Source organism: Cladophialophora psammophila (genome assembly GCF_000585535.1).
Source record: "Cladophialophora psammophila CBS 110553 chromosome Unknown aczJe-supercont1.1, whole genome shotgun sequence".
Classification (NCBI taxonomy): Eukaryota; Fungi; Ascomycota; class Eurotiomycetes; order Chaetothyriales; family Herpotrichiellaceae; genus Cladophialophora; species Cladophialophora psammophila.
Window position 1 is genome coordinate 1,441,961 of NW_006912922.1, and position 26,263 is coordinate 1,468,223.

General features: G+C 52.4%; 10 protein-coding genes across 10 annotated transcripts; 4 read left to right on the plus strand and 6 right to left on the minus strand.

The window, feature by feature from the left end:
• Positions 1–1,936: 1,936 nt before the first annotated feature.
• A1O5_00509 (uncharacterized protein) lies at positions 1,937–2,896 on the minus strand (the record flags this gene model as incomplete). The annotated part of the gene is made up of 1 exon (XM_007741128.1): positions 1,937–2,896. One exon carries the CDS (start codon positions 2,894–2,896, stop codon positions 1,937–1,939), a length of 960 nt encoding a protein of 319 aa, XP_007739318.1.
• A 4,402-nt stretch (positions 2,897–7,298) lies between these two features.
• Positions 7,299–9,616, minus strand: A1O5_00510 (uncharacterized protein; the record flags this gene model as incomplete). Its single annotated transcript, XM_007741129.1, has 5 exons — positions 7,299–8,255; positions 8,307–8,489; positions 8,540–9,168; positions 9,232–9,395; positions 9,447–9,616. The coding sequence occupies 5 exons, from the start codon at positions 9,614–9,616 to the stop codon at positions 7,299–7,301; spliced, it is 2,103 nt and encodes a 700-aa protein (XP_007739319.1).
• A 2,612-nt stretch (positions 9,617–12,228) lies between these two features.
• A1O5_00511 (uncharacterized protein) lies at positions 12,229–17,229 on the minus strand (the record flags this gene model as incomplete). The annotated part of the gene is made up of 1 exon (XM_007741130.1): positions 12,229–17,229. One exon carries the CDS (start codon positions 17,227–17,229, stop codon positions 12,229–12,231), a length of 5,001 nt encoding a protein of 1,666 aa, XP_007739320.1.
• Positions 17,230–18,107: 878 nt separating this feature from the next.
• On the minus strand, positions 18,108–18,477 carry A1O5_00512 (40S ribosomal protein S28; the record flags this gene model as incomplete). The annotated part of the gene is made up of 3 exons (XM_007741131.1): positions 18,108–18,169; positions 18,258–18,341; positions 18,414–18,477. 3 exons carry the CDS (start codon positions 18,475–18,477, stop codon positions 18,108–18,110), a joined length of 210 nt encoding a protein of 69 aa, XP_007739321.1.
• Positions 18,478–18,959: 482 nt separating this feature from the next.
• On the plus strand, positions 18,960–19,913 carry A1O5_00513 (ATP phosphoribosyltransferase; the record flags this gene model as incomplete). The annotated part of the gene is made up of 1 exon (XM_007741132.1): positions 18,960–19,913. One exon carries the CDS (start codon positions 18,960–18,962, stop codon positions 19,911–19,913), a length of 954 nt encoding a protein of 317 aa, XP_007739322.1.
• Positions 19,914–20,753: 840 nt separating this feature from the next.
• On the plus strand, positions 20,754–21,092 carry A1O5_00514 (uncharacterized protein; the record flags this gene model as incomplete). The annotated part of the gene is made up of 1 exon (XM_007741133.1): positions 20,754–21,092. One exon carries the CDS (start codon positions 20,754–20,756, stop codon positions 21,090–21,092), a length of 339 nt encoding a protein of 112 aa, XP_007739323.1.
• A 138-nt stretch (positions 21,093–21,230) lies between these two features.
• Positions 21,231–21,942, minus strand: A1O5_00515 (uncharacterized protein; the record flags this gene model as incomplete). The annotated part of the gene is made up of 2 exons (XM_007741134.1): positions 21,231–21,750; positions 21,803–21,942. The coding sequence occupies 2 exons, from the start codon at positions 21,940–21,942 to the stop codon at positions 21,231–21,233; spliced, it is 660 nt and encodes a 219-aa protein (XP_007739324.1).
• A 538-nt stretch (positions 21,943–22,480) lies between these two features.
• Positions 22,481–22,948, plus strand: A1O5_00516 (uncharacterized protein; the record flags this gene model as incomplete). The annotated part of the gene is made up of 1 exon (XM_007741135.1): positions 22,481–22,948. One exon carries the CDS (start codon positions 22,481–22,483, stop codon positions 22,946–22,948), a length of 468 nt encoding a protein of 155 aa, XP_007739325.1.
• A 1,288-nt stretch (positions 22,949–24,236) lies between these two features.
• A1O5_00517 (uncharacterized protein) lies at positions 24,237–25,175 on the plus strand (the record flags this gene model as incomplete). The annotated part of the gene is made up of 1 exon (XM_007741136.1): positions 24,237–25,175. The coding sequence occupies one exon, from the start codon at positions 24,237–24,239 to the stop codon at positions 25,173–25,175; it is 939 nt and encodes a 312-aa protein (XP_007739326.1).
• A 14-nt stretch (positions 25,176–25,189) lies between these two features.
• On the minus strand, positions 25,190–26,155 carry A1O5_00518 (uncharacterized protein; the record flags this gene model as incomplete). The annotated part of the gene is made up of 1 exon (XM_007741137.1): positions 25,190–26,155. One exon carries the CDS (start codon positions 26,153–26,155, stop codon positions 25,190–25,192), a length of 966 nt encoding a protein of 321 aa, XP_007739327.1.
• Between the last annotated feature and the right edge of the window lie 108 nt (positions 26,156–26,263).

A 26,263-nucleotide genomic window follows, 5' to 3' on the forward strand; every position in this document is an offset into this window, starting at 1 on the left:
GTAAGAAAATGGAAGAGGATTCTGGTTCATGTCCTTGACCCGTTGATTGCGACGACGACGACGACGACGACGAAGAGATCAACGGAAGGAAACAACATGGAACGACAACTTCGAGCACGCGGTCTGTCGACTAGCCCCAAGCTTCTTCATTCACTACCTAAGGAAAGGTCCGGCACAATGCGCGCACTGGGAACTCTCTGGCTTTCACTATGTCCATCAAACACTTCGATGAATCCGACAAGGCCAGCGGAGTGGAGTGGGAGCGTGGGAGTCTGATCTGGCCCCTTTCGCCTGACTACATACATACGTATCTGCGGGAGAGACGGACGCTCTACGTGAGGGACTGAAGCGGAAAGAGAAGTGATTCTATCGAGAAGACCATGCCTAGTCTAGCGGACCAGCTAACAAATGTAACCACTACTGGGTACTCCATCGAAAACGATGTAGCAGGTTTGCCTCATTTGCCGCTAATTTCGACTTGAACCCCTATTCTACCGTTGACGTGAACCTCTCTTCCTGCGTAGATTTCAACTCGTCGAGCTCCTTGGTCTTCTTCGCCAGCGACTCCTCCAAGTCCTTTTGTCTTTGCCGCTTGATCAGCCGTGTCGGTGTCAGCTGTGCTATTAGTGGTTGACGCGTCAGCAGTTGCTTGATGTTCCCCATTAACCTGAGCGATGTCGCAGGCTCACACTGAGCTGGTCAAGTCGACCTCGCTCGACTCGCCAGGTCTCTTTATTGGACCAATCTCCGTTCAGCAGAGCCTGGACCGAGGAATATGTGAGATGGGCTCTTCATGAGGCAGAGGGACGTGCAGAGAGCCGATTGCGCAGTGAAGGAAAAGGGGAACCGCTTCTGTGGGGCTGTGTAAGGAAGGGAGGCGCTTCTATGGGCGCATTTGGCGATTCGCGGATCTCACAGATACACTTGTGGCCAGCACAGGCAGCTAGATTCTCGAGGGCGCTCAGTGGAGAAGCAGAAGGTTGCAAGTGTGAATAATTCGGTTGGCCCCGGCTGCGGAAGATGTCGGATTGACACCAGTCGATGATAACGAGGGGAGGGTTTGAATGGGATTGTGCCAGAGTGTTCTTCTTTTGGGAACGAGATTTGATGTAGAATGGTCTTTTGGGTGGTGCAGAGGGCAAGTGACGAGGCGTTGTTTGCATGGAGACGGATTTACGGTTTATTTTGAGACCGTATGTCCGGGGTTGCGCAGCAGTCGATAGGTCGAATGCTAGGCCAAAAAAATGTCCCCACTCTAGGCAGTAATTGAAGAGATATATAAACCATCCACGTAAAATACCTTTGGGATTCTATCCCATGTGAGTACCACCAAAATTCCCATTTTCAACTCGTGCTAACCATGTAATAGTTGGTCAATTTGAAACGATACAGAGAAGATTAGCATGGCCCCTGCACTAAGGATGACACGCTTCTCAAAGAGTGCTACAAGTTTTTTTTCCCGGTGGGGTTTTGATCGAGTTCGACCCTCGGTGACAACGACTAATTTTTTTTTTTTCTTGTTAAACTTCACCAGATTATGTGGGGGCGCAGAAGGTCGCTCTTGGCGTGTAGAGAAAATCGCCACTCTGTCTCTGGCCACCAGTTTTGCGTCGAAACCTCAAGTATACTGCGTCCTATTGAAAAGTTACTCCAAAGCAACAGGATGAACGCATGAAATACACTATTGCTAAGCCCTTGTTGAACATTGTTATTCGTGCCGGGAAAGACGCGAGAAATGATACACACCGAAACAAGACCATCTGCTCTGGACAATTTGATACGCGCTCGACAATACAAGGATCTTTCCTGGCTTTTTCCTCACTTCATCACCCCAGTTCCGGACAGTGTCGATGTCGCGTTGAGGAAGATAAACCCATCATGGTTCTTATTCTGCGCCTGTCAGTGAGGCTGATGGAGAAATCTCCAGCATTCGCACTCAATATCCCTTTGCGGCCAACTCAGACTCTGTCCACTCCCACAGTTTCTTGGCCAATTCCGTGTCTCGACTCTTCTTGGACCCGAGACTCTCCTTGCCGACCGGAACGTAATACGCCCCGTTCTTGACCTCCTGCCTCGTCCAGGTGGCCGCCCAGAGTTGCGTCAACGTGCCCTGCTGCACGGGCAGAGCGCCCGCCATGTAGTCGAAGAATTTCTGAAAGCGGCCGAAGAAGCTGTTCTGGTCCAACATGACGTTGGTCAGGTTCGTCTCAACGCGGCCAGGGTGGATCGACGTCGAGAGGATTTCGGGATACCGTCTGGCGAGCTCCCTTGCGTGCAGGACGTTGGCGAGCTTCGACTGCCCATAGAGTCGTGCCGGGTTGAACGAGTCCATGGGCGTTTTCAGTTGGGCGAAAACAATTCCTGCGCCAGGGGCCATTTGATGTGCGGCGGACGAGACGTTGACAATGCGCACGTCTGAGCCTGGTTTCGATGCCGTCGCTTGCATTAATGGGAGAACGAGACGGGTTAGCAGCGCATGGCCCACATGGTTGGTCCCGAACTCGATCTCATAGCCATCTTGCGTCAGACCATGCGGATGGGCCATGATGCCGGCGTTGTTGACTAGGATGTCGAGCCTGTCGTTTTCCGAGTGGATTTGGTCCGCTGCACTCTTGACGGATGCCAACGAAGACAAATCCAATTGCAGAAACCTGACATTCGCATGGGGCGCTGCCGCCGAGATGTCCTTCATGGCGTTGTCGTACTTCGCTTCCGATCGAGCAGCCAGGTATATCCGCTGTGGGTGGTGCTTTGCCAGCTGCAAGACGGTTTCTTTGCCGCAGCCACTGTTCCCCCCTGTCACGACGATCACCTTGCCCCCAAGATCCTGGATGTGTTTGTCCGGATCGAAGTTGTGGACATTATCCAAGGGATTGAGGAAGCCGAGAGGGTGCATGGCTTGAAAGGTGATTAGGATTTGTCAGGACTTTTCGAACCGGGCGCTCCTGACAAAGAATGCGAAGGAGAGACTGTAACTATTGTTTCTTGCACAGCGCTTCCTTTATTTACCTGTACCTCGCCCTCGATGGGCAAGCGATAGCGTGAAATAGAACATGGCTTGAACATGGGTGGAGTTCGACCGTTTTTGTGCGAGTCGGACCGTGATTCTCCCTAGCGCAGTAATGCATCTCAACCAATCAAAGGGGGCTTGGTTGTGAAATGATGGTTGCCTAGTCAGGTCCATCGACCGACTCGGACAACTGCCTCGCTGCTTGTATTGACTTTCGCATTACAAGGGCGAGTTGGTGGTGGTAGTGGTAGGGGTTGCGGTGACGCATAAAACGTCAACAACCGAAAAGGGGAGAAAAAAGTACCTTCGACACTGGGCTTTTTACTGCGCAACGCACCCACAATGCCTTCTTCCGCCCGCTCAACCATCGACGCCTTTCGTTCTCACGGCTGGCAATTTCTCTCGGAGCCGTGGCGAGAGCATATGGCGATGTCCAACAAGCCGAGGAAGACCAATCTCAAGCTCCTCTCACCTGTGCATCCTGCGTTGACGACAAACGTGAGCAACTCCGCCTCACTCCAGCTCCCCAGGACTTACAAGTCGTCAGCGCTCGTCCTGGTGCCATCAAAGAGAGCTCTGTCACGACGGAACTCGATTGGACGCTGTCGAAGGGGACAACATCCGGCTACTTGTGACATAAATCAGGTGAGATGGTGAAAAACTTGCAAGGGGTCCTTGGGAGTTCTTACTCTTCTCGCAAGCTAGCCGCGGGCTGCAGAGAGCTCAACATCCGAGACCTGGTCACCGTGGTGAGGTCTGGTGAGTGATCCATAGAGTGTTCCTCGCGTGGCAAACCGACGACAACCAGGCAAGGCTATAGCGCAGCATGACACCCCACAAGACGCCGTCTGGCAGACCTGCTCCCTGGGTCTCAGTCAAGCTGCCAACAACGAGTCGAAACACAACCTTGGCGCCGGGCATGGTCGTTTCCGCTCCTCCCATCAACCATTTCACTCTTCCCGTCCCTGCCTGCGACTGCCGCAGACCCAGACCTACCACGACACAGTCCACACGACATGAGACAAAGCATGACCTCCATCCCATTCAAGGAACAAAAATCCCACGCATTGGAGTAAACCTTTCCCCACAAGACTGCCGTCACGAAGGAGTGGCTATATAAGTCCTAGGCGGAGTTTTGGATTTGTGGACTCAAAAGATTGATCGAGCAACCACTCTTCCAACCACACATGCAGCCACAAGCCTAAGAATGGCCAGTTGATTTGTGTCTGCGATTGTGCTAGGAATCCTGTGTGCTTTAAATATATGCTTTTGCGGAAGAGGGTGAAGTGAATGCTTGCATACAAGGAATCTTCGCTGCGCAAAGGCATATCTTTCACAGCTCTTGGCACATCTGACTTCTTCTCCGGATCTCCTTTCGGCAGGTACTGGGTGTCAGCCTTTCTCCAACCTCCGAGCTGCTGTGTTTCTTACAGATCGTCTATGGCGTCTGTTGTTCTAGACTGACCTCGTCTTTAGGAATCGATAAAGGAAAATTGGTCACAACTCACCGATAATTCTCAGGCAATGCCACACCAAAGAATCGTCGAGGCGCCCTCTCTTTCTGCCAACGAGTCTCCACGTCTTCTATTTGAGAGATTCTGATGTCAATGACGTCCATCATTCAATCAATGAACCACTATTGGCGGCATGATGGGCGTAATGGGCAGGGATGGGCCGAGCAAAGAGTCAGACTTGTGTACATGTCACACCGGGTCTTGGCGGACATTTCTTCGTCGATATGCTACCGCTCACTGGAAAATGGTGCTGAGGCCTAAACCTACTATTGCCTACCATTCCTATTTCCTTCGCGATCGCCCTATCTGCCGGTATCACAAGGGCAATCGAGGACCATTCTTTCGATCCGTCCCCTCTCAGGATTGGGGCGAGTGATGGAGAAATTGGCAACTGGGTAAAGGAGCTCAACGGCGACGTCTTTCTCTATCAGGTGTTCTTTGCACTCGAAGAGCATCCGACCACAGGGTTAAGCGCATTTGGGGACTTCCACCTACCTGAGACGAGATCTCGCGTACAGCTGCGAGTACAATCTCCGGCAACAGTCCCAAGCTGGATGGGGAAAGGCTTGGTGGTTTGAATCTGTGAGGATCAGCAAGAGCAGATGGTCCTGTCGATCAGTCTCTGCTTGCAATCAAGTGCCCCTGATCGCGTCTGCCGTCCCATGCACAAATCCTTCAAGCGGACCTTTTTGGTGGATGAAGCTGGACCTGGTCCAGTCGGAGCCGGTATAAGGCTGCCAGAGCAGAAACCGTATCGATCAGTACGCTGGGAATATTTCGTCTTCCGATCCCCTTTCCCTGTCGTCCTCCTTTGGCTCCTCCGCTGTTCTTTCCTCGCCGCAAATTTGGCCGCCACGCCGCATCTGCTGGCCGGTGTTATTGCCCGTCAGGTGTCTCACCGCCGGTCTGAAATGGAGCTCGTCAGAGTTGGGAACACAACAGTTGTTTGGTGGCGAGGTCACTGCAGTGGTCTAGCACGGATTGCAGCACAAGCCACGGAAAGGGGGTGGTGGATGCTCTGGAGAAAAGGCTGGACTGGTTGAGAGATCCGCGAGCAAGACGTCAGAAAAGGACGGTCGAGCGGAGAAGCCGGAGGGCTTTGGTGGAAAAAAGTAGCAGTCCGACGCGGTTCCGAGCCCTGAGGACAGCAGCCCTGAAGAAAGGATTGACGAACTGAAGTTGAGGCTGCCGGTTTGGGGTGCCTTTTTGGTATTATGCAGTGTCGAGGTACGTACTCGGTATTCGTGGTCCGTTCAGAGCTGAAGCTGAAGATTCAGGAGGCACGCGAGGGGCCAAAAGTGCCCGGAGTGGCTATCTATCACGTGCCCACAGCCCCACTCCAAGCCCAAAGCCGAAGAAATCCGCGAATTCCCGTTTGCCTAGTTGCAGTGGCCCACCCCTGCGCCGCCCAGTGTGGGCCCGCAAATGGCAAATTGCCCATCCAACTTCCAGCTTCTCCCATCCCAACTCTTTTCCTTCTCTTCTGTGACCGACGCCGTCTCCTCGTTCTCCTCCAGATCGTCCGCGAATCCTCCGTCCTATAACTGGGGGACATTTGCAAAGAAGGGCCGGAAACTCCCGCAAACCCACGGCTGCGCAGGGCGGTCGTCCTCGTTAAATCGACCCCGAAAAAAATTCCCCATCCTATTGACGCTATTTGGCGTCGATACCCGACTGGTCCCAACAACAGCCCATTACAGTACCAGTGTTGGCAAAGATCTCTCCTCAAAATAAGTCTGATGAGATGATTGTTACTCGGCTCCTCCCTCGTGCACGGACCACTCGGAAAGGAGGGTTCTTTTGCTACTGTCACAAGTACTTTTAAACAGTCCACGGCACTGAGATTCCGATCATACGATGGGGAGACAAATCCTCGTATGGGTACCGAGTACGGAGTGGTACCTATGCGGAGTTAGTATACATGGATTCCCGTATACAAACTTGCTTCCTCGGTCCCACAGGTGAGGCCATTCATGGAGGAATAGAGCATCCCCAGAGAGTGGCCCTGACAGCCAAATCTGCATGCTGCAATGCAGAGCTCGCCGGCTTCGAAACCTCAGCTGCGCAAGGTACCTACATATGTATGCGCGGCGGATTTACGGGAGCACATCCCGAGTTCCTCGCAGGTACTTGTTACTCGTAGCAATGGTGTGTGGGTTAAAGTTTCAATGGACGCCAAGTATGGGCGCTATCCACCTCTCCACCTATCCTCGACGTCCAACGCCCACGAATCACACACGACTAACGCTAACGGATTCCTGCGTTGCAAGCAAGAGATTCAAGCCGGGTTTTTCTTCTGTTTTTTGCCCCCAAAGATGCTACTGAACTCTTTCGATCCGAACCTGTCCGCCGCTGTCTCGTTGGATCCTAGATCGCTCTCGCTGGTCCTAGTGTGAAAAGACCAAAGAGGTAAACGCTTCACTTTCCTTTTCGCTCGAAATTCTATGCTTCTACTTGTTAGGTCTGCGAAAGTTTCCTAGTCAAGAAATCTGGAAGAGGATCAATGGTGAAGCCGTCAAGTATGGATATCAAGGGAGGCGGTAGCTTAACATGTATTTGTTGTGCATGTAGACAAGTACGGAGAATGTCAAGGCGTATCGACAATGAAAGTCGCTTAACTGTCCTCGCTGCCTTCGCTGCTTCTCCAAAACATCTGTGGTCATCTCCGCACAAAATGCTCCCAACTCCGCGCTTGTTCGTCATCACCAAAGGGCATACATGAGCACAGCGCAAAGGCGAACAAACTCTCCTTCACAGGGGGGGGGGGGGTAATATCAAAGCCCAAAATTTACAACCAGGAGACCCTCTTGGACCATCACGTGCATCCAATCCACATCAAGACTCTGTCCGGTATTCATAAATCGCTCGTTTTGTTTTTCGTATACCGCCGCCAGAGCTTTGCGCGTTGTCATTGTATTGCGACCGATGCTGGTTTTCTCCATCTCGCGCAGCAGGTCCACCGCGTGCATTCGATGCGCCCCATCTGTCGCGACGAAGCCGGCCATAAACACAGGGAATACGAGATATCGACAGTATGATCGGTCCTCCGCGAGTGCCTTGCTGGCCATTTGCAGGATCTGACTGGAAGCTACTGCAATTTCCGTGTCGTAGTCTGGAGATGTTTCGAGTCGTTGCCCAGGCCACATGGATGTATGTGAGTAGATAATACATGCTCGATACAACGTGGCAGCATGTTCGTACAACTGTTTCGGCCGAGTCGGGAGCGTTTCGACCTCTTGATGGATCATCATCACGGCCGGTGTCACCCACAACTGACGTAACGCTTCCTGGATCTCGAAAATCTGACTTTGGCGTATGCGGACGGCCTGGTCTCTCTGGAGAGCATCCACATCGTCGAATGTGATATCACTCCGAAATTCGCGTGCCAGTAGTGCCATCCGGATCGCAAGAATACTCACCTCATAATCGAGTTGTAGGATGGTAGGGAGAACCTCCACCTCCTCGGCATAAAGAACGCTCGAACCGTCGTGACCAAGTGGGTACAAGTGGAAGCTCGGGGGAGGGATGAAATCGTTGTTCAACAAGGACTCGACGTATCCACCACTGCCGGCACCGCTGAGAAGGGCGTCCAGGTCGATGTGGCAAATCCACCACACAACAAACGGAAATAGTTCACGACCTGATTCATCACGGCGTAAAAGCGAAATTTGTAGAAGGGTCAACAGGTGCTGCGACCATAGATTCGAGTGCTCGGCTTCGGCGGCGGCGATCTGTTGTTTGCAGTGTTAATATGGAATCATGCTGCAAGAATCTCGACGTACCTCGTAAACGAGTAGAAGGAAGTGAGTCAGAAACGCTCCATCAGACGACAAGTCGTCGGGACCTCGAAGAGTGGACTGTAATGCAGGCAAAGCTTGCTGATAATATTGAAGCGCGTCAAGCCATTCTTTGCCTTCTTGGACGGCCACACTGAGGGCTGCGACGGCCATCATTGCATGGTGCAACTGTAGCAAGGATCAGCAAAGCTCGGGTTCATTGCAACAGAGTCACGCACCGGAGGGAAAGTATTCGCGGCGTGTTCCAGAATGTGGACACTTGACCGTACCATGCCATCTCTTTGGTCGAGCTCTGCTGGAACTAAATGTTTCCAAACCACCTGGCGAAACTGTCGCAGGTATCGGGCTTCTTGGCCCACCCCGGCTGTCTCGCTCAATGAGTCTGATTCTTCGGAGAGCACAGCTTCCTCTTGGTCCTCGATCTTGATGATTGCTTCGCTCTTGATGATTGCAGGTCGGACTATGGGGGATGTGGGTGAATGAGCCCGATTGGAGCTGAATGTACTGCGCCGTTTAACGTCTTGAAATCTGGGTAACACAACAGTGTTGGGGTCTCCCGAGAGTGGAATGGCCTCGACGCCCGGTTCGCGACCAAGGCTGCTCGCGAGCGAGGTTGCGATGGAGCCTCTGCGGAGAGTTGGCAACAGTTCTCGTTTGATTTCGGGCTCGTCGTTGTATTCTGGGAGGTGTTGAAAGCTCTGTGGACCCACCACAACGTTGTACGTTCCAGGGCTCGAAGTCCCTGCCTTCTTCTCGCGGTCCTCATCTGTAGTTAGACTGGCGAACGGCGGGAGGTCGTCCACCACGGCAGATCCAGCGCTGTTTTCGGTCAGCGCAGGAGAATTTGCTGCAGCCAAAAAATTAGTAAATTCTCCAGAAGGTGTGGTCGAAGGAGAGGACTGAGACTCACGGTCCCATACCGGACTTGCGGCGATGGTAACATCCGCATTGCGTCCCAGAACTCGAGAGGTATCATCTCGAAACGCGACGCGGGGGTTGAAGTCGCAGCTGAGGTTCAGACGAGAACATGGACCGCAGAGGGGTCTGGTTTCATCGCATTTGACCTTGCGATGACTGTTTCCGCGGTTAACATGGGAGACGGTTAAGTTTGAGTGCACCACTCACCGACAGGTCCAGCAGCCGCTTCTTGAACGTGGAGGTAGGCGGGAACGTGGAGGGACACTAGGGCCACTGCGGCTGGAACTAGCCGAGGAAGACTGGTCTTCTTTAGGCGCAATCACAGGCAGGCGCAGTGGCGGTCTTCTCAAGGCCTCCTCTCGCTTTTCGACTGGCATTACCAGTGTAGTCGTCGTGAACATGAAGAATGTTGCGCAAATAATCGAGAGGATCTGTCACACAATTTGTTCAAGGCCACAGACGCATGTCAGGCCGCATGCATTAGTGCCTCAATCTCAGGTTCGAGGGGTCCGTGTGGCAACAAGGGAAGGGCAAGGCGCGGCCGTAGATTGGAGGCGGCGGAGAGGACGACAGAGACGAGGGTCGCTCGGTGAGGAAGATAAGGCAAAACCAGGAGTAGCAGCGAGGCACGTCCTCCACGGTACCTTGGCAACGGAGAAGTCGAGGTTCCAGGCCTGTCGCTATACCATGTTCGAGAGGAAGGCGAACGGGACTTTTGAAAAGGAAGTCGAGAAGTGGAGGACGTTGGATTGAAGAACGAAACAATCCATCCCCGGTCCCTTGAGGAGTCAATCAAGAAATGGTATGGCCGGGTTTATTAGTTGAAGGCAATCCCGATGTCATTGTGCGCAAAGCATCTGCCCTGGTCATCAGGACTGATTGGAGTCCCACAGTAGATGCAGGAGGGGAGCTTCCGGCATCGAGGGATAGATCCATCTGCAAGACTAAAACAAGAGGTCCTAGTAAGAAGAAGACCCGAAGCTTGAGACAGCAAAGGCATTTGCGGTGACTGCACGGAAGCAAAGTTCCCAATGGGCTGTGGGCAAGGGTCAGAAGATTGGGTTTCGAGCCGTGGAAGAAAAGGATATGCAATCGAGTGGAGAGGAAGCCCATGGAGATGGTGTCCTCGTAGCCGTGGTAGGGCGGCGAAGCGGGTCCTCCGGAAAAACTTTCTCGGAACGGAAAAACAGAGGCACCGAATGATCCCCCGGTCTTGATGTGATTGGGTCCTTCAATGGCCGACTGCGGCACGAGCCAAATGGGTGGGAAGCCAAGAAAGTGCACCACCTTGACCACCCGGGAAAAAAAAAAAGTGGTGGAAAAGGTGGCGACCTTCTGTGTCTTCGGTCCCTGCTTCTGCATCTGCATCGGCATCTGCAAGCCTCTTTTCTGCTTCTGTTTACCAGGCTGGTACATAGTACATTCCCACTGTTCGTCTGACCGCCTGAACTTCGACCCTCTCTTCTTGCTTGTTGCTGTGCGAATGTCCCTTGACGATTCCCACAAGTCCCAATGCGGGTTTTTGTTCCTCCGGCAGAACAACCCTCTCCTAGCGCATGGTCTGGTGGGGAACAGACGGGAGTCAAATCCACCCATCGGAGTCTACGAGCTCGCCTTCGAAATCCAGTCTTGTCCCTTCTGTCTTGCTTAACTTTTGCTCTGAACAGGAAAAGGAGCTACTCGGGGTGAACAAGCTCCTCGGCTTTGGTCCCAGAGAACGCCACTCCGTCTGCTCATCCTAGGGCCTAGGTAATCTGACTTCTCGCTTACCTCCCCTTGGGCACCAGTACCTGCACGACCAGAGCTAAAAATCCATACTATTGAACCGAGCTCAAAAACCATGTGTCGTCGAATTCGACATTCGTGGAGAAGTCAATTAAGGACGAGGTACTGGGTATCCAGCCTTAAGAGTCAGTAAATACGCTAAAGACCCCCACTGGACTGCATCCACCGATCGGTGGAAACTCAGGGGCGATGGATGCCGCAAGACAGAAACGTGGTAAATGGCTGCAGTAATCATGGGAGACAGGTGCCAACCCCCGCGCCTCCTCCACCGGAAACGGCAGTATCAAATTCGACGCCATACTACAGTATATGTATGACCCGTGGATTTGGGACGCCAACGAAAAAGGAAGGGTTCATCTTTCGACACCGACACCATGCCGCGACGAGTGGTCCGTGCCACCCCTGAATCAGCCCTATGGTAGCATCAAGATCAATGGCGGGAGGTTGTCCCAACAATCTGGTACCACAGCAGCAAATTGAATTGCCATTAGCCGGGGTCGGAATTCAAACCCGCGATCCCAGGGAAGAAGGTCCCCAACGCTTGGGTTGCTGCATGACGCCAAAAAAACTACTAGTCTCGTTTGCAAGCCTGTCGAGCTCGTCCGATTTCTTCACGTAAAGGCCTCGATCGTTCTTCAACCAGCCAGGGGTCGAGGATCGCCGCTAAAGCTGCTGGGTCAGGCATTCCTTTTTGGGCCAGGGCAATAGCCAGTTCCACACGTGATTTTCGGGCACGTTCCGGTTCTCGCCAAGGTTCCCGTGGACAGGCGAGCACCGCCATGACCAGTGGCTGAAATGGCTCATAAGCCGTTCGACCGTCCACCTCCGAACCCTCCCGCGCCGACGACCGTGGTGCTGCTGAGGCTGTTGTCAAGGTTGAGGCTGTTGTCAGGCTTGAGGCTGAGGTATTTTTGTCGTCAGAGCCTTCACGTTCACGACCATCACCATCCACTTTCTTTGGTTTTGGCCCATTGACGACAAAAAATTTTGCACTGTCGTACAGTACAATGTCGAGTGTGCTGGATCGGATGCCATGTGCCTTATGCACTATTTTCGTCGCCCAGTCCAGGCTCTCGGGGTGGGTATGAGTTGAAAGCATCCTGAACATGCAAGACACAACTGCGCTCACCGTCGCTTCAACAACAACGGTCTGATCGCTATATTCTTACTGTTAGCGGCAAGTCTATGCACGAGCGGGGCTGTCTCACCGATTCTTCAGGGGCTTCCCGTTAGCCTCGTCAATCTCCATGGCATCCTGGTTCGTCACCTCATCCGTCAACTCCGCCAGATAAGGCAGGACCTCGTGGCTGAGGTCCAGATCTTTTCGAGCGACAGCAAACTCTCCAAGAGCCTCAATGGCGTGGGGTCGGTAAGCAAGGTTGCTCCGCTTCGCTTCGCGGATGGCAATCTTCTTCATCTGCTGGCTGATCTGGACGTCGGACCACAGTGACTGAGCCTCCCGCACAAACTTGGGATACACTTTGACAATTTCTTCTTTGCCGTCCCAGGTTTTCCCATCCAGGGCTGCTTGCATCACCCCCCAGATGAGAGATGCCTCGCTGTCCGAGAACTGTCCTTGTACCTCCATCGACGTCACCAATTCAGCGACTGCCAAACAGCAAGCTTGCTTAATTGGCCACAGCGGCGACCCAATATGGGCCGAGATGAGTCCCACAATCTCGGTCAGATAGAGATTGATGGATCGAGAGCCACCAATATTCTCCTTCCAAGGAACATCGAAGGTCTCCTTGACCTCCTTGTCAGTGTCCCGCCGGCCAATGAAAGCAAATGGGAGAAAGGTCGAGGCAAAGTTCATGAAAACGTCATTGGCAGCTTTGGAAATCCCCTGGATGATTTCGCCGGCAACAGAACGATGGCTCAGTTCCTGCGACTCGAAATACAACCTTTGTGCGTACTTACTAGTAGCTTGGATCTCCTTGTCCGAGGCCAGTCTCATCAAATAGCCTAGTGAGGTACTGAAGGCAACGCTGATCGTGGCGTTGCGGTCGAGGATGTGTTTCCGCGTCAACTGTATGAACCGATCTGCGTATGGCCGAAAAGCCGTTGGATGGCGAACAACTAGCGTGGTCATGACTCTGCTCAGGCCGATTTTGGATGGGAGTCCGATCGCGGCTCGATATGCATTTGCAAGCCGTTGCATCGTATCATCCATCACTGCAAGATTTCTTCCTACGTGCGAGCTCGATATGACCCCTTGCATGACGTTGGGGTCGTCGTTGGAGTCAACTGTCATTGTAACGCTCTCCAAACAGTCCTCAATTGCCTCTGTAACTGGAGATGCGTTGATGCTCGACACCCTCATCTTGTCCAGTTTGTCGGCTGTCAATCCATACTTGTCGGCATTCAGATGTAGGTAGTTGATGCTCTCGTGTTCAAGAGAGCTGAGGGAAAGCACAAGCGTCTCCAAAACTGACGGTGCAAAGGGGCGCAGAGATTTTGGAGGACATTTCTTCACCACCTCCAAAAGCGTTACAATAGCATATTGTTGCACTTCCTTAGCCGCGCCGCCGTCCATCTGTTGCAGCAAGAACGGCATGGCGTGATTGAGCATGGTTGCGGAGCGCTTCGAGTTTCCTTCCCCGATTTCCAGATTGCGAATCAGCATACTTGTCAATGTCCTGCAAAGTTTCATAGCTGCCATTCGAACCGTCTCCTTGACATCGTCCAGGACCTTGAAAGCCACCTTCCAAATCTCATCAAGGTATTTTTCAAACATGTCGACGTCTCGCCCCTGCACGAGATCGGAGATTGCTGCACAGCTAGCCTCGCGGGCTCGCCATTCCTTGCCAGACACAACACTCTGCAACAGATCCTCCATAATCAGGTCAAAGTTCTCGTTGATGACGGCATTCGGATCCTTGACCAGTGCACGCCAAATTTCGTTCATAGACCGTTGGACATTGGGGTTCGGGTCGAATCTGTACCGGAAAAGCTTAGGATAAAACTTCTTGTTCTCCGTCAGGTATGTGGAATCTGCCAGCACACTGCCAAGCCCAAATCTCCCAAACGCTGCACGACTTGACCAGATGGCATTGTTCGAAGCCAGACTCATAAAACGATACACCAGGCTAGGGTCTCCCATTTCCGTGGCAAGCCGGACGATATCTTTGTAAGTCGTAACAGACTGTCCATTTTCGGTGGGCAACGCACCAGGCTCGAAGAGCTGCGTTTCTTCATTGACAGTTCCGGCCATTTTGGCATTACTGCCCGTGAAGCTTTGGACCAGGTCCCTCACCAGGTCGTCTCGAAGTTGCTTGTCACCCCGCTCATAGACGAGGCTGAGACCCCTGGAACCGGTCTCTTGGACGACCTCGTCGCGGTCATTCAGCAATCTGGCAAAGGCGGCTTGACATTCTCTGAGCCGCACTTTAACAGCCTGTAACTCGCCGCAGTATTGGATGATACATAATAGCCAGATTGCAGCGGCCTTCTTGAGCGACGGCTTTGTGGCGTTGCAGTCCCCAAGGACCTTGTCAAGGACAGCGATTAGAAGCCGCTCATTGACATCCAATTCGGAAACATCAGCGTCAACGTCAAGTTCTGCCAGCGTGGACAGCGATCTGAACCCGGCACAAGCAACAGCAAGGGATTCTCCTAGCGCGAAATGAAACTCCGCTCGTTTGACTTCGTGAAGCCCCAGCAATCGATCCAGGAACGAGTCAAACAAGGAAACATTGGTACCCCGCGTATGCAAGATCCCAAGCACTGGCCCTGCGGCTGAAACTGCTGTTTCGCTCTCTTTCTTGCTGTCCGCGATCAATTGACTCAGCATGTCTTCGTCGTTGATTCCATCTTCAGTGGCAGTGCAGAGAGCCAATTGACGGAGACACCTGTATGCTGCGTCCTTGACTGACCTGTCGGAAGAAGTCTTGACAATCTCAATAACAGTCTCCACCGCATGGCGTAGAGTCTCAGGGGATACCTGCAGTTTCAGCCTCAGCGATCTCCTCGTGAGACAGAAACATGCGCGGAGGAGATGGCCTTGAATCTTTATTAGTTCTTCTCCAACAGCCGTTTTCCAATGTTTGGCCTCATTCAACTCGGCTTTCGCCAAGTCTTCGGCATTGTCATCCAAAGAACTAAAAATGCCAAAAATCCGAGCAGCTCGAAGCTGCAAGCCTGGATTCGCTGCAACACGTGAAGCTGCCTCCAGTCCTAAATCCTTGATATGGAGCAACAAGTCGTTCGGAGCAAGAGAGAGGAGCTCAAGAGATAAACGCAGACATTCCTCGGACGCCTTGTATACACCATCTAATGCTGCGAGCATCAATGGTAATAACACGTCGCCGCTCAGGTTTCGCAAATCAGCCCGTATTCGCCGTCGTGCGTCTTGATCATTGTCAACCAAGGCATCGATAGTCTGCTTCCAATCTGCCGATTCCTCAGGAACAAGTCCTGTCCCGCGTAAGACTTCGCAGAGTAGGATGTTCCGACAAAATGTCACCGCAGCGGCCAGCACTGTTGGATTGTCATAGTATTTCATCTGTGCCGCATCCGTCTTGAAGAACCTCTCCACCAGTGCACCGAGCTTGGGGAGCTCTAGTCTGCCATCACCAGAAGCGGTGGTGAGGCGCATATTTGAAGCATGCCAATACGGATCTAATCCCCTGATTCCTTCCTCAGCTACTTCTCTTCTGCCGCTTGCTGAGGCCAAAGCCAGGACGTCGATAAACCGAGCATCCACATCATTAAACGGTAGGCATTTGTTCGCAAATCGTACGGCCGGATAGGTCGTGCTATTGACCGTTGGTAGGAAGTAGACGGGGTCCTCCTGGCCTGATGTTGCTAAGACGTTCCACAAGAAGAGGTCTTTTAGGTGACTTGTGGTTGATGATGCGTCGAGGGTCGGGAGAGCATTCATGATGCGCCCGATCGATTCTTCGATGCTGCTTCTTATCTCCCGTGTCGTATCACAGCGAAGGCTGGTGAAGAGCCACGTAATCAGAACGACCATCCGACTGCTGTCCATAGCTTCACTTTTGAGGCCTGCGAGGAGGCCGATGCTCTCATACGCTTTCGAGCGAAGTTCCACGTCCGATGTGGTTGCGGAGTTGTCGGTGTTCATTGTCGGCCAGCCTTGCATTTCAATGTATTCTTTCAATAAGTCCTGGATGCGGTAACTGATTTCTCCGGCAAGATGTTGACCGCCAATGCGCACCGTCCATGTTAGATAGGAGAATAAAGCCGCTCGGAGCTTTGCCGCCTCTAGACCCGCGTTGGGTGTGTTCGTGAGCTGTTTCTCGACAATCTCCATAATTTCCTTGGTGCGCCTGGAGGAATTCTGACTGCGAGATAACAGAGCTAAGATCCGTGTTTGAAGCTTGGGCTTGGACTGTTTGTAGAGGCCGAAGAGCATATCAATCGCCGACTCGGATTCCAGGTCGAAGTTGGATTGCTTGAACATAACATCGCTCATATTTGCCGCTGAGGCATTGGGGTCAACAGACATGATAGTAGCTGGCATGAGACGTTGTTCGTCGTTGAAGATGGAGGAAAAGAGGAACTTCGCAATTGGCAAGGCGACCTCTGAGCGGCGCTTAAAATTCTTCTCCATGACAGGCTGGAAATCCTCGCCTAGGACTCGACCAGTAGAAGAGTCCTTTGGGTCGTAAAGCAAGAAATCGCACAGGCGGCTGGCAAGCAAATCTGCCTGGGTCGCCGACAGGGCGAAGGTTTCAGAAAGAGCCAGGTCTTCCTTGCTACCTCGCTCCGGGATCTTCCATTTCCGCAAGACTTCGAGGAGAAAGTCGAATGCGATAGCCCACATTTTCCGATCCGTAGCATCGAATTCTCCGGCTTTCGGTATGGCGAACTGCAATACCCCAGGCAGTGTCTCGATTCTCTGGTCCAATTCCAGCCTCGGAAGCCCTTGCTCAATAAACACGAGACAAAATCGCTTGACAAAGGCGTTGTCGTTCTCGCGAAACGTCTTGACCAACGCCGCCACAGGTAGCTTGATGGTCGAGGTGATCTTCAGGCGTTGGTTGATATACTGGGAGATTTTGATTGCCAGATTGCGATTTTGAGGAGTCGGAGAGGCCAGCTTTAGAAGGAGAGCTGGAAGGAACTTTTGGAGAATGAACTCCAGTTTCTCATCTGTCGACGCGGAGGCGATGCGCATCTCGAGTTGGGAGATTAGCTTATATTCCCGCTCCGCATCTTGAGCGGATTGTTGTGATGCCATGGTCGTTCTTTCAAGAAGAGTTTAGTCTAGGGTATCCCTCTCATCATCCAAAAAGGTACTGCAGCAAGACGAGGAGTTTACAAGACTACTCGAGGAGGATTCTTCTTTGAGTAAAGCAATGATTGGATTAATTCATGGATTGTTCCAGTTGAAGTATGAAGTGAGTTGAAATGTCCGCAACTCCGTGACTCAAGACAATGAAGACACTAAGTAAAAGGATCTAGCATCAGTGGGGAGGCAGCAGCATGCTCGTCATCGATACTGTCGAGAGGGGACACTCTCTAGGATTCTGTCAGGATCTGGGTCCTCGCCACGTAGTGAGGTGAAGCCTTGACCCTCTTACTAAGGCGGCGAGGTTGCCAAGGCCGGCTTTGGTTCGCTGCCAATGAGCCGCAAGGCGGCGCAAGGCTGAGTCTTGGCTCGATCGGGCAACATGATGAATTGGAACGACGCTTGTGTGTGCATGCTGTCGGAATGCTCCGTAAGATTACAAGGGGACTACGAGGCATATCATGTACGATTCAAGGAGTTCTGGAGTGTCAACCCTTGAGCATGCTCTTCGAGTCTCTACAAGTTCCCAGCTCAAATCGATGGTTGTAAAGGGGAGTCTGGGTCGGGTCGCAATGTGATCTTGAATGGTTCTTGATGACTTTAAATCAATGGTCCTGCCGCATGCTTTGCTGCCGAGCGACCTTCCCAGCCCATGAAAATGCTCGACCGAGGGCCTTCGCTTCCCAGTGCCAATCAAACTGGAACCGCGATTTCTAGGGGAATTTGCGTTCTCCGAAGCATCGTAACTATTCCCATGCTTGCCATTGTTCTCATTTTCAGCCACTCCATGACCTCCACTGCCTCACTCCCCGTTCCACAGTAAGCCATCATCTCAATCTTCTCGCTTCTCTCTCGGACTCGAGCAGGCACAGAATGTCATCGACTTTCACTGTATGCCCACAAAACAACCATCAGTTATTTCTGCCCACTGAAACTTTTGCGCATTCAATGTTCTCCGGCTCTGAGGTCTCACATACCTGGTCCTTTGATGTTTCGGATGATGCTTCGGCTCGTGTCGTCCATGAATTCGACTCTCACTTGAGTGACACCACCTCGGGAGCCTGGAACACAGACAAGAGTGAGTTGAAAAGGACCAGCGACAACCACGGAGGGACTTTTGGAAGTTGACTTACCTGTTCGGCCGAGGACTCGGGTGACTTTGACGAGTTTGACGGGGACTTTGCCTGCCGCATCCATCTTGAACTAGGCGATAGTATCGATTGGAACGGGGATAATGGGTTTGGAGTTGTAGATTCGCGGTGGCTTGATTGATGTCCTGCTGGCTGGAAATTGAGCGCGAAAAACATGTCAAACGCAGTTGGTGCAATGTGGGCGCAAACTCGCCAAGAATTCCATCGGCTAAACCTCGGCCTGAAATTTTTCCGATGAGATGGGTTGACTCAATTCGACTCTGCCAGCGATGGAGTTGCGGAATGTTACAGGTAAGTCAGTGAGATTAGACTGCTGGAGGCACTCGATGAGGGTCTTCACATAGGTTGAGTTGCACCTAACTGTTTCCCCTTCACTGTTCTCTTGCACACCAAGTCTGCTAGGGCTTAAAACTTTTCGTTTGTCTCACATAGTAGAAAAGCGGAAGATTTTCACATTGAGGAGGATCCTGCCCACACTAGAAAAAGGAAAAGGAACGCCAATCCACTGACCGGTCGATAAAACTGGAAATGGACCTCGTCAATCACCTCTCCGACCGGCTGCTCTTCGCTGTACCCAAAAAGGGCCGCCTTCAAGCAGCGACACTCGACCTTCTCACGGGATCTGACATTCAATTCCGGCGAGAGACCAGACTCGACATCGCCCTGGTAAAGAACCATCCACTAGCACTTATTTTCCTGCCCGCCGCAGACATTCCCACATTCGTGGGTGAAGGACGAGTGGACCTAGGAATCACGGGACGAGATCAAGTCGCCGAGCATGACGCCCATCTAGCTTTAGGTGAGGAGTCGGGAGTTGAAGAAATCATGGACCTGGGATTTGGGAGATGTAAACTGCAAGTCCAGGTTCCCGAGAAGGGCTCCGTCCAAGATGTGAAGGATCTGGTTGGGAAGAACATCGTGACGAGTTTCACGGGGCTTGCTGAGGATTACTTTGCACGCCTAGAAGGCATGGGTGGGCGTAAGGAGAGTATAAACGGCACGGCCAGCCCGATTCCGAAGCTGAAGACCAAGATCAAATTTGTCGGCGGCAGTGTCGAGGCTGCTTGCGCGCTAGGTGTGGCAGACGGAATCATCGACCTTGTTGAGTCAGGGGAGACAATGAGGGCCGCGGGACTAAAAGCGATCGATACGGTGGTTGAGAGCACAGCCGTATTGATCAAGTCGAAGTCCGTCTCGAATGAACAACTTGTCAACAAGATCGCGGCACGGATACGAGGGGTCATTACCGCGCAGAAGTATATCCTCTGTCAGTACAATGTGCCACGAACGAGATTGGCGGATGCGACAAAATTCACCCCCGGCAAGCGGGCTCCTACGATAACAGCATTGGAAGAGCCGGATTGGGTGGCCGTGAGTTCGATGGTTGAGAAGCAGCACATTGCGACGGTCATGGATGAGTTGACCGGAGTGGGCGCGACAGATATTTTGGTCCTCGATATTGCTAATTCACGGACGGGCTGAGATGAGACCTAGCGGGGACGTGAAGCGAGAGCGAGTTGGTGGCGCCACGATATACATAGATGATCGCTTCGAGACGAGACAAGGCTACGAGGGAGGTGACCCATGAAAATTCAGAGTCGGATCTGATCATGAATGCTTCCAGCTCTAGCACGAGGCTCGGTAGAACAACGCAATGAACAGGTTAGAGGACCGGGCTTGGACAACAGACGTTTTCACCCGGCGCGCCCGGGGCGGCAGGTTTGCAAAAAGTCCGAGTTTGTCCCTGCTGCGCGAGCATGACATAATTCCAAGGCGTAGTGTATGGTGTCTGCGGTAAGCAATTCAAGGCAACTGTCAGTTGGCGCATGCGCTGCGCTCGTATTATGGAAAATGGTCGTCATTTGCCCTGCTGCTTGCGGGACAATTTACAGGGTAGCTTTGCCGTGTCCCGCAAATGTCGCTACCACAATTCCCGCCTTGATCCGACATAGAAGAGTGCCTTTTGAGTGCCACATCCTGAACAATCTTGACCGATCACTTTCCGACTGTGCTCTGATGCACCAAATCCATTGGAGTTTGATGGTTCCCTCTTTGTGAGACCTCTCCAGAAAGTCAAGCAGAAAAATGACATCACCCAACCGGTGTTACTAAGCGAACACTTCCCGCTTTGTCCACAAACTGCATCCAGGCAGTCACCGTGGCATCCCACGCGACACACATTTCTGCCCGATCCCCTCAGCTTCAGAGCCTGGAGAGTTGTGAGTCTTCAAGTCAACCTTATGTGATAATCTGGAGTGACGCCTCGCGGCTACGACCACTAGCATCCACTGACCAACAACTTGAGGATACGGCTTTTTGAGCATGTCGACGAAGAAAAGTGCTCTACTTGGCTCCGACTCGGCGCCTGTCGCCGAATCTCTCCTCAGCCGCTTGATTGTTGCACCGGTCCTGTTCGTATCGTTTCTGATATCGCTGTTCCTCATCGACCGCCAAACTTATGGCGCCATCTTCGCTCGATCCGGTGGCCAAGATGGATATTACCATTCTCACCAGCGCAAACTGGCTAAGCGAGAAATGGATGACGCTTTTCAAATACGAAGCAAGGTCATCGCTGCCATGGTCCTGTTGAGCGCAGTTTCGCTGGCTCTGCTCGCTTGGATATTGGAGTCGGTGTGGAAAGTGTGGAAATGTAGGGCTTGACCATCGAAGCGCTGGCAATAAGCGACTCATATTCTCGACCAAATCGACTAGGGAATGTTGGAGTGTCTCATGGGACAGGAAAAGGGTGCTTCAACCTTTCACTTCTCTGGGGCATCTATTGGGGAAGTTGGTTAGCCATCAATACGCAAAATTTGCGAAGATTTCAGGGCGAAAGTGGTCATATTGCAAGGAGGACAGGCCATGGGATATGTTCTTATGGTTGAACTTACCAGGAAGTCTCTCAATGACATATTTCCCGCGGGCCACACTCATGATAGGTACACCGGGTACCTTTCGAATTCTCCTCTTCAGGTCTCTATCATTGGTAGCCACAATGTAGATTTTGTGTCTCATGACTCTGTCGACGATGCAGTCATCGGCGTAGGTGCCTTTGTGGCCGCATTTTAGTCGCTCCCACCTTTCATCTCTTGCTATCCGCAGGGCAATCCTATACTTCTGCCCAAGCTTTTCAAGTTCGGCCATTACGCAATCGGTAATGACCGGGATGCACTTGGCGTAGAGGCAATCCATCATTGTCGATAACAGTTCGAGTTTCTTCTGCACGGTATGGGAGAGGAAGTTGGTATCAACGAGCACATTGTAAGGCGGGACCAGGGCGGTGTTGTACTGGAAGAACAGAGAAGACGGCACTTGAGGCCTGTTTCTATTAGCGGGCCATTCTTCTGAGCTGCATCTCCGAGCTCACTCACGCTTCTCGGATCACGTCGTCGTCTGTTTTCTTCTTGGAGTCTGCCACTTTGCCAGTCGCTTGATTTTTCTTGAGACGAGCATCTCGCTGGCCAATGATTTTTTTGACCTGGAATTTGCGCGTCTTCTTATGGACGCCCATTTTGAGCGAACAGTCAACGCAGAGCAGCTGAGCTTGAGATTGTTGCTGTGGTTGTGTGAAAGAGAAAATCGTTGACGAGCCCCCGGGCATAACCACAAGCGAGAAAAGTTAAGGCCGGGACTAACCGAGTGCAGCCCCGACCATTGCTGTTCTTCTCGAAGCATTGGTGGCACCAGAGAATTCCACGTCCCGCTCGCCCCGCTTCCCAGCCACAATTGCTCACGTTATCCCTTCCACAGATGCCTAGCCCAGGAGCGTTTAGCGCGTGCCACAGCCCCAAAATATCCAAGAGAGCGCTTGAACCAGACTTGCAGGGGGGGACCAAGCCCGTGGCCTTAGGGGTGCGCCTCCTCGAAAAGCGAGATCTGAAACCTCTCACATTGCACCTTGTACACCACACCAGTCGTCACCCTTTCACTCCTTCGATCCGAAATCTGACCTTCATCCTCTCGCTATCTTTCCTTATTTCAGATCGAAATCATTGTATTATACAGCATCTCTTCCGGCAATATCGGCACCTCCATCTTAAACACGAACCATGGTCACCAACAGCGCGCTTCCAACCCTTCCCGGGGGCTTCAATTATCCCCCTCCTACCGTTCCTCCCAAGGCCGGCGCTCCTTACCTGGCCAGTTCCAATCTGCCTGAAAATTTCGTCTTTATCGTCGTCGGCGCTGCGCTGGGCTTTGTAGCTGTCCTCATCATCGGCTGGCGAATTCTCATGTCCTGGTCCATAAATCGCACCTTTAGACGCGACGCCAGCAGTGGTGCTGCAAATGGTGCCGCTTACACACCACTCGCAGACATCAAGAAGAATCCAGCAATACAATCCTCACATGATATGGCAGACCTGAGCAAACTGCCGAGGTCATTCTCAAGTGTGCCGTCGCTGTTTTTCTCACCCACGGCCGAAGTCGCGAAGCAGAGTCAGCGCCCTCCAAGCAGCCAGCACACTCACCTACCAGCTGGGCATTACCGCGATGCCTCAGATTCATATCGGCGATGATTTCCAAAAGAAAACATAAAATCTAATCAACAATTCTCTGGTCCTTTGGTTAAAATTGAGAGTTAGAGCTGGCTCTTGAAATGAAGTTCTTGAGGATGGATCATGCCACACCCCGCTTAAGGTGTACCTTGACGGTAGTTGGCAGGCGGAACATTCATTTCGAGCGACTGAGATGCATCACCCAGAAGGGTCGATCGTTCTTCAGAGCCGGCAACCGAACCTGACACCTCCGAGTTCTGAATTGTTTGAGCTGGCCACTTAGTCGGCACTAAACTGGACCGGATTCAAGAATTGACAGACGAGGTTAAGCTTCGCAGTCTTATCCACAAGATCGTGGAATTAAAGGCGGATGTCGACGATGGGCGTGTGTACGGGGATGCTTCGTGCTGCTCGAACTTCCGTGGACTAGGTCCAAAGTGCACCATAATAGCCATAATAGTGGAATTGGAATACTCAAGGATTCTGAAATTTAGCGAGGCGTTTGTATGCAGGAAAGGGCTCAACCGGGTGAATTGTACCTCGTGCCTTGAAGTGTCATTAAAAGAACACTTTTATTGTGCAATATGATGACATCTCTATACTCTGTACTCAGTAGTGTGGTCGTGCATGTCGCGTTGGGTGTTCTCTGTAATGTGACAGTCATTTCCGCTTTGCGATACAGTATCGACGTTTCCAGTGTTCTCATTTGGTCGCTGGCGACGTGTGTGCAACAGATGGTGACGACGTTTCGTAAAAGAATGTGTGTCTCGGGCGCGTTAAACGCTCCACCGTACCAGAAAACCTTCCTATCAGCCAATCGGAGCGCTCCATCGCCTCCATCAATCACAGATTCGTACGAGGTACTGTACACAAGTTTACAAGTACAAGAGCTTCAATTCGCCTCGTCTTCCATCTCCTCTTACCCTGCCTCTCTCCCGTCCTGCTACAGCACTCCCCCGTCTCCCATCCGGCCTGCCGTCCTCTGAGCTTGCCCTGCCCCAAACCATGTCCTTCCCTCGAGGCATCGACCTGCGACATCCGCTAGCTCTCCCCGTGTGTCGCTCGCTTCTGGGGACCCAGCGGCGCTGGGCTCGCGTTCACGATGTCCGCTTCGTAACCACGCATAGAAATCAAGAGAAGATTTTGGATCGGTATAGGCATAAACTGGAGCAGAAGGCGAAGGAGTAAGTCTGCCACCTGGATCCCTCCCAACAACGCCGCCGGGGTAGAGTGCTGCCGAAGTTGATGAAGTGGAAAGGGGAATGCGCGCTCGGTAGAGGACCTTGTCTAAGGCGCTGGCTATTCTCTCATGCAAGTTGGGCTAATTACTGTGTTTGTATTCAGCGAAGGGCATGATTCCATATCCTCTCTCACGGAAGCGTACAGGGATAAAATCAAAGACCACAAGCGTGCTGCTAATGCCGCACCCCCATCTACACCTACAGGCCAAGGCCAGCAGACGCAGCACTCTCCATTCCAATCACCTCCGCCTCCCGTACCTACTCAGCAGTCGACATCACCCCCACCGAATCCACAAGCAAAGTCTGCAAACCAAGCTTCTGGTGCCCCGGGAATAAAACCTCTTTCCTCGTATCTTGACCTTGAAAAGGTGTCTTCCCTGCCCAAGAAAGAGGTGGAATATATCTGGCGGCTTCGGCACGCAAACGACCCATTATCGCTCTGTGCTGTCATACCCTTGGAAACATATAATCGCATCTACCGCACGGCGAGAAGGCACCCGCAATTCGTCCTTCCCTTACCGCGCCCTGTTGCCGAGGATGGTAGTGGCGATCTGAAACAATCGACCGAGGGATTCGAAGGTAGCGAACAACGATCTGCTGCCGATATTCATTTCCTGCAATGGGGGTTCCATCCTCCTGCTGGGATTCCCCCAAGTCCGGAGGTGAAGACTGCAAATACCCACACCAGCACTGTGCTCTTCACGCACTTAGCTGCGTTTAAGCTTCATGGGACCTATGCTCAACCACACACGACAATCACACATCATCTCGGCCTTGCGGACTCACATGGCCTGGTTTTGTTGAACGGATCTGTTGTCAAAGGGCGGGGTGTGAGTGTCGAAGAAGGTCGGTGGCTTTTGATGTGCCTCCAGAAGTTCTATGACTATGAAGGTCACGGAGGGGGCATTGGACGTGAAAAGCGGCAAGGACTTTTGGAGAAATTCAGCAATGGCGACCAAGGATTCAGCCTGGAAGACCTGGTCGACGAAGCCGAGAGAATATCATGAAGGCGGCTGTGTCTTCATTCGCCGACAGGCTTGCTGCGCAGTTGGTCGCTGTCGACATCGACATCCACTCTCTTGAGCTTCCCTTCCCGCTCACCTCTCATAACGTCCCGAACCAGGAATCCCCAGATCGATTCGAAGTACCCTGGCTCTGCCACGGTCGAATTATGGTCACCATTGGGGAACTCTTTCCACACCTTGGTGGTAGGACACTGATCGAACAGGGCCTTCATCATGGATGGCGGTACGATCTCATCCCGCAGACCGGAGAGAAACAGGACCGGGATCCCTGCATCTTCCACCTTGGCGAGGCTCTGTTCTGAATCCCACCGCTGGTGACAGAGGTACGAAAGGTATTTTGCAGCTGGCATGACTGACGGAATCAACTTGCGAATGGACAGGAAGGTGTTCTCCAAGATAACTGCAGAAATGTCGCCGACTTGATAGTTCGTCTGCAGGAGCTTGATTGCAAGGGCACCACCCAGACTTTGACCGTACAGAACAATATTGGTCTTTCTCAGCTCGTTATGGTTTCGCACAAAGTCGAGGGCTGTCTGTCCATCAATGGAGAGTCCATCTTCGCTCGGCGAGCCAGTTGACAACCCGTAACCTCGATACTCGACCATGAATACATGACAGCCCAAACTCTGGGACAGGACCTTGCCGATGGGAAGGCGATGGCCAACATTGCCAGCATTGCCGTGAAAGGTCACCAGGGTGATATTTTTTCTCAGCGACGGATTGGAAGGGCGCAGGAGGTAGGCGTGGAGTGTCTCGCCGTCGGGCGTGGGGAACATGATGGAATCGGCATCCTGAATACCATACTTTTCAGGGGAGTCCACGTTCGTCCTTGAACCGGCGGGCAGATTTGCAGGGTAGATAATGTCATTCTGCTTAAAATAGAGGAGGCTGCTACCGAGAGCTGCGAGACCTGACGTCGCGAAGACGGGGATCCGCAACCAGGAGAGGTAAGAAGAGGTCATGACGACGGCTTCATCCAAGCGCAGCCTGGTCAATGTGTGATTTAACCGCGGGGGGAGGAATGATTTGAGGACCGAAAACATCCAGCAAGGAAACCTGTAGGATACGCT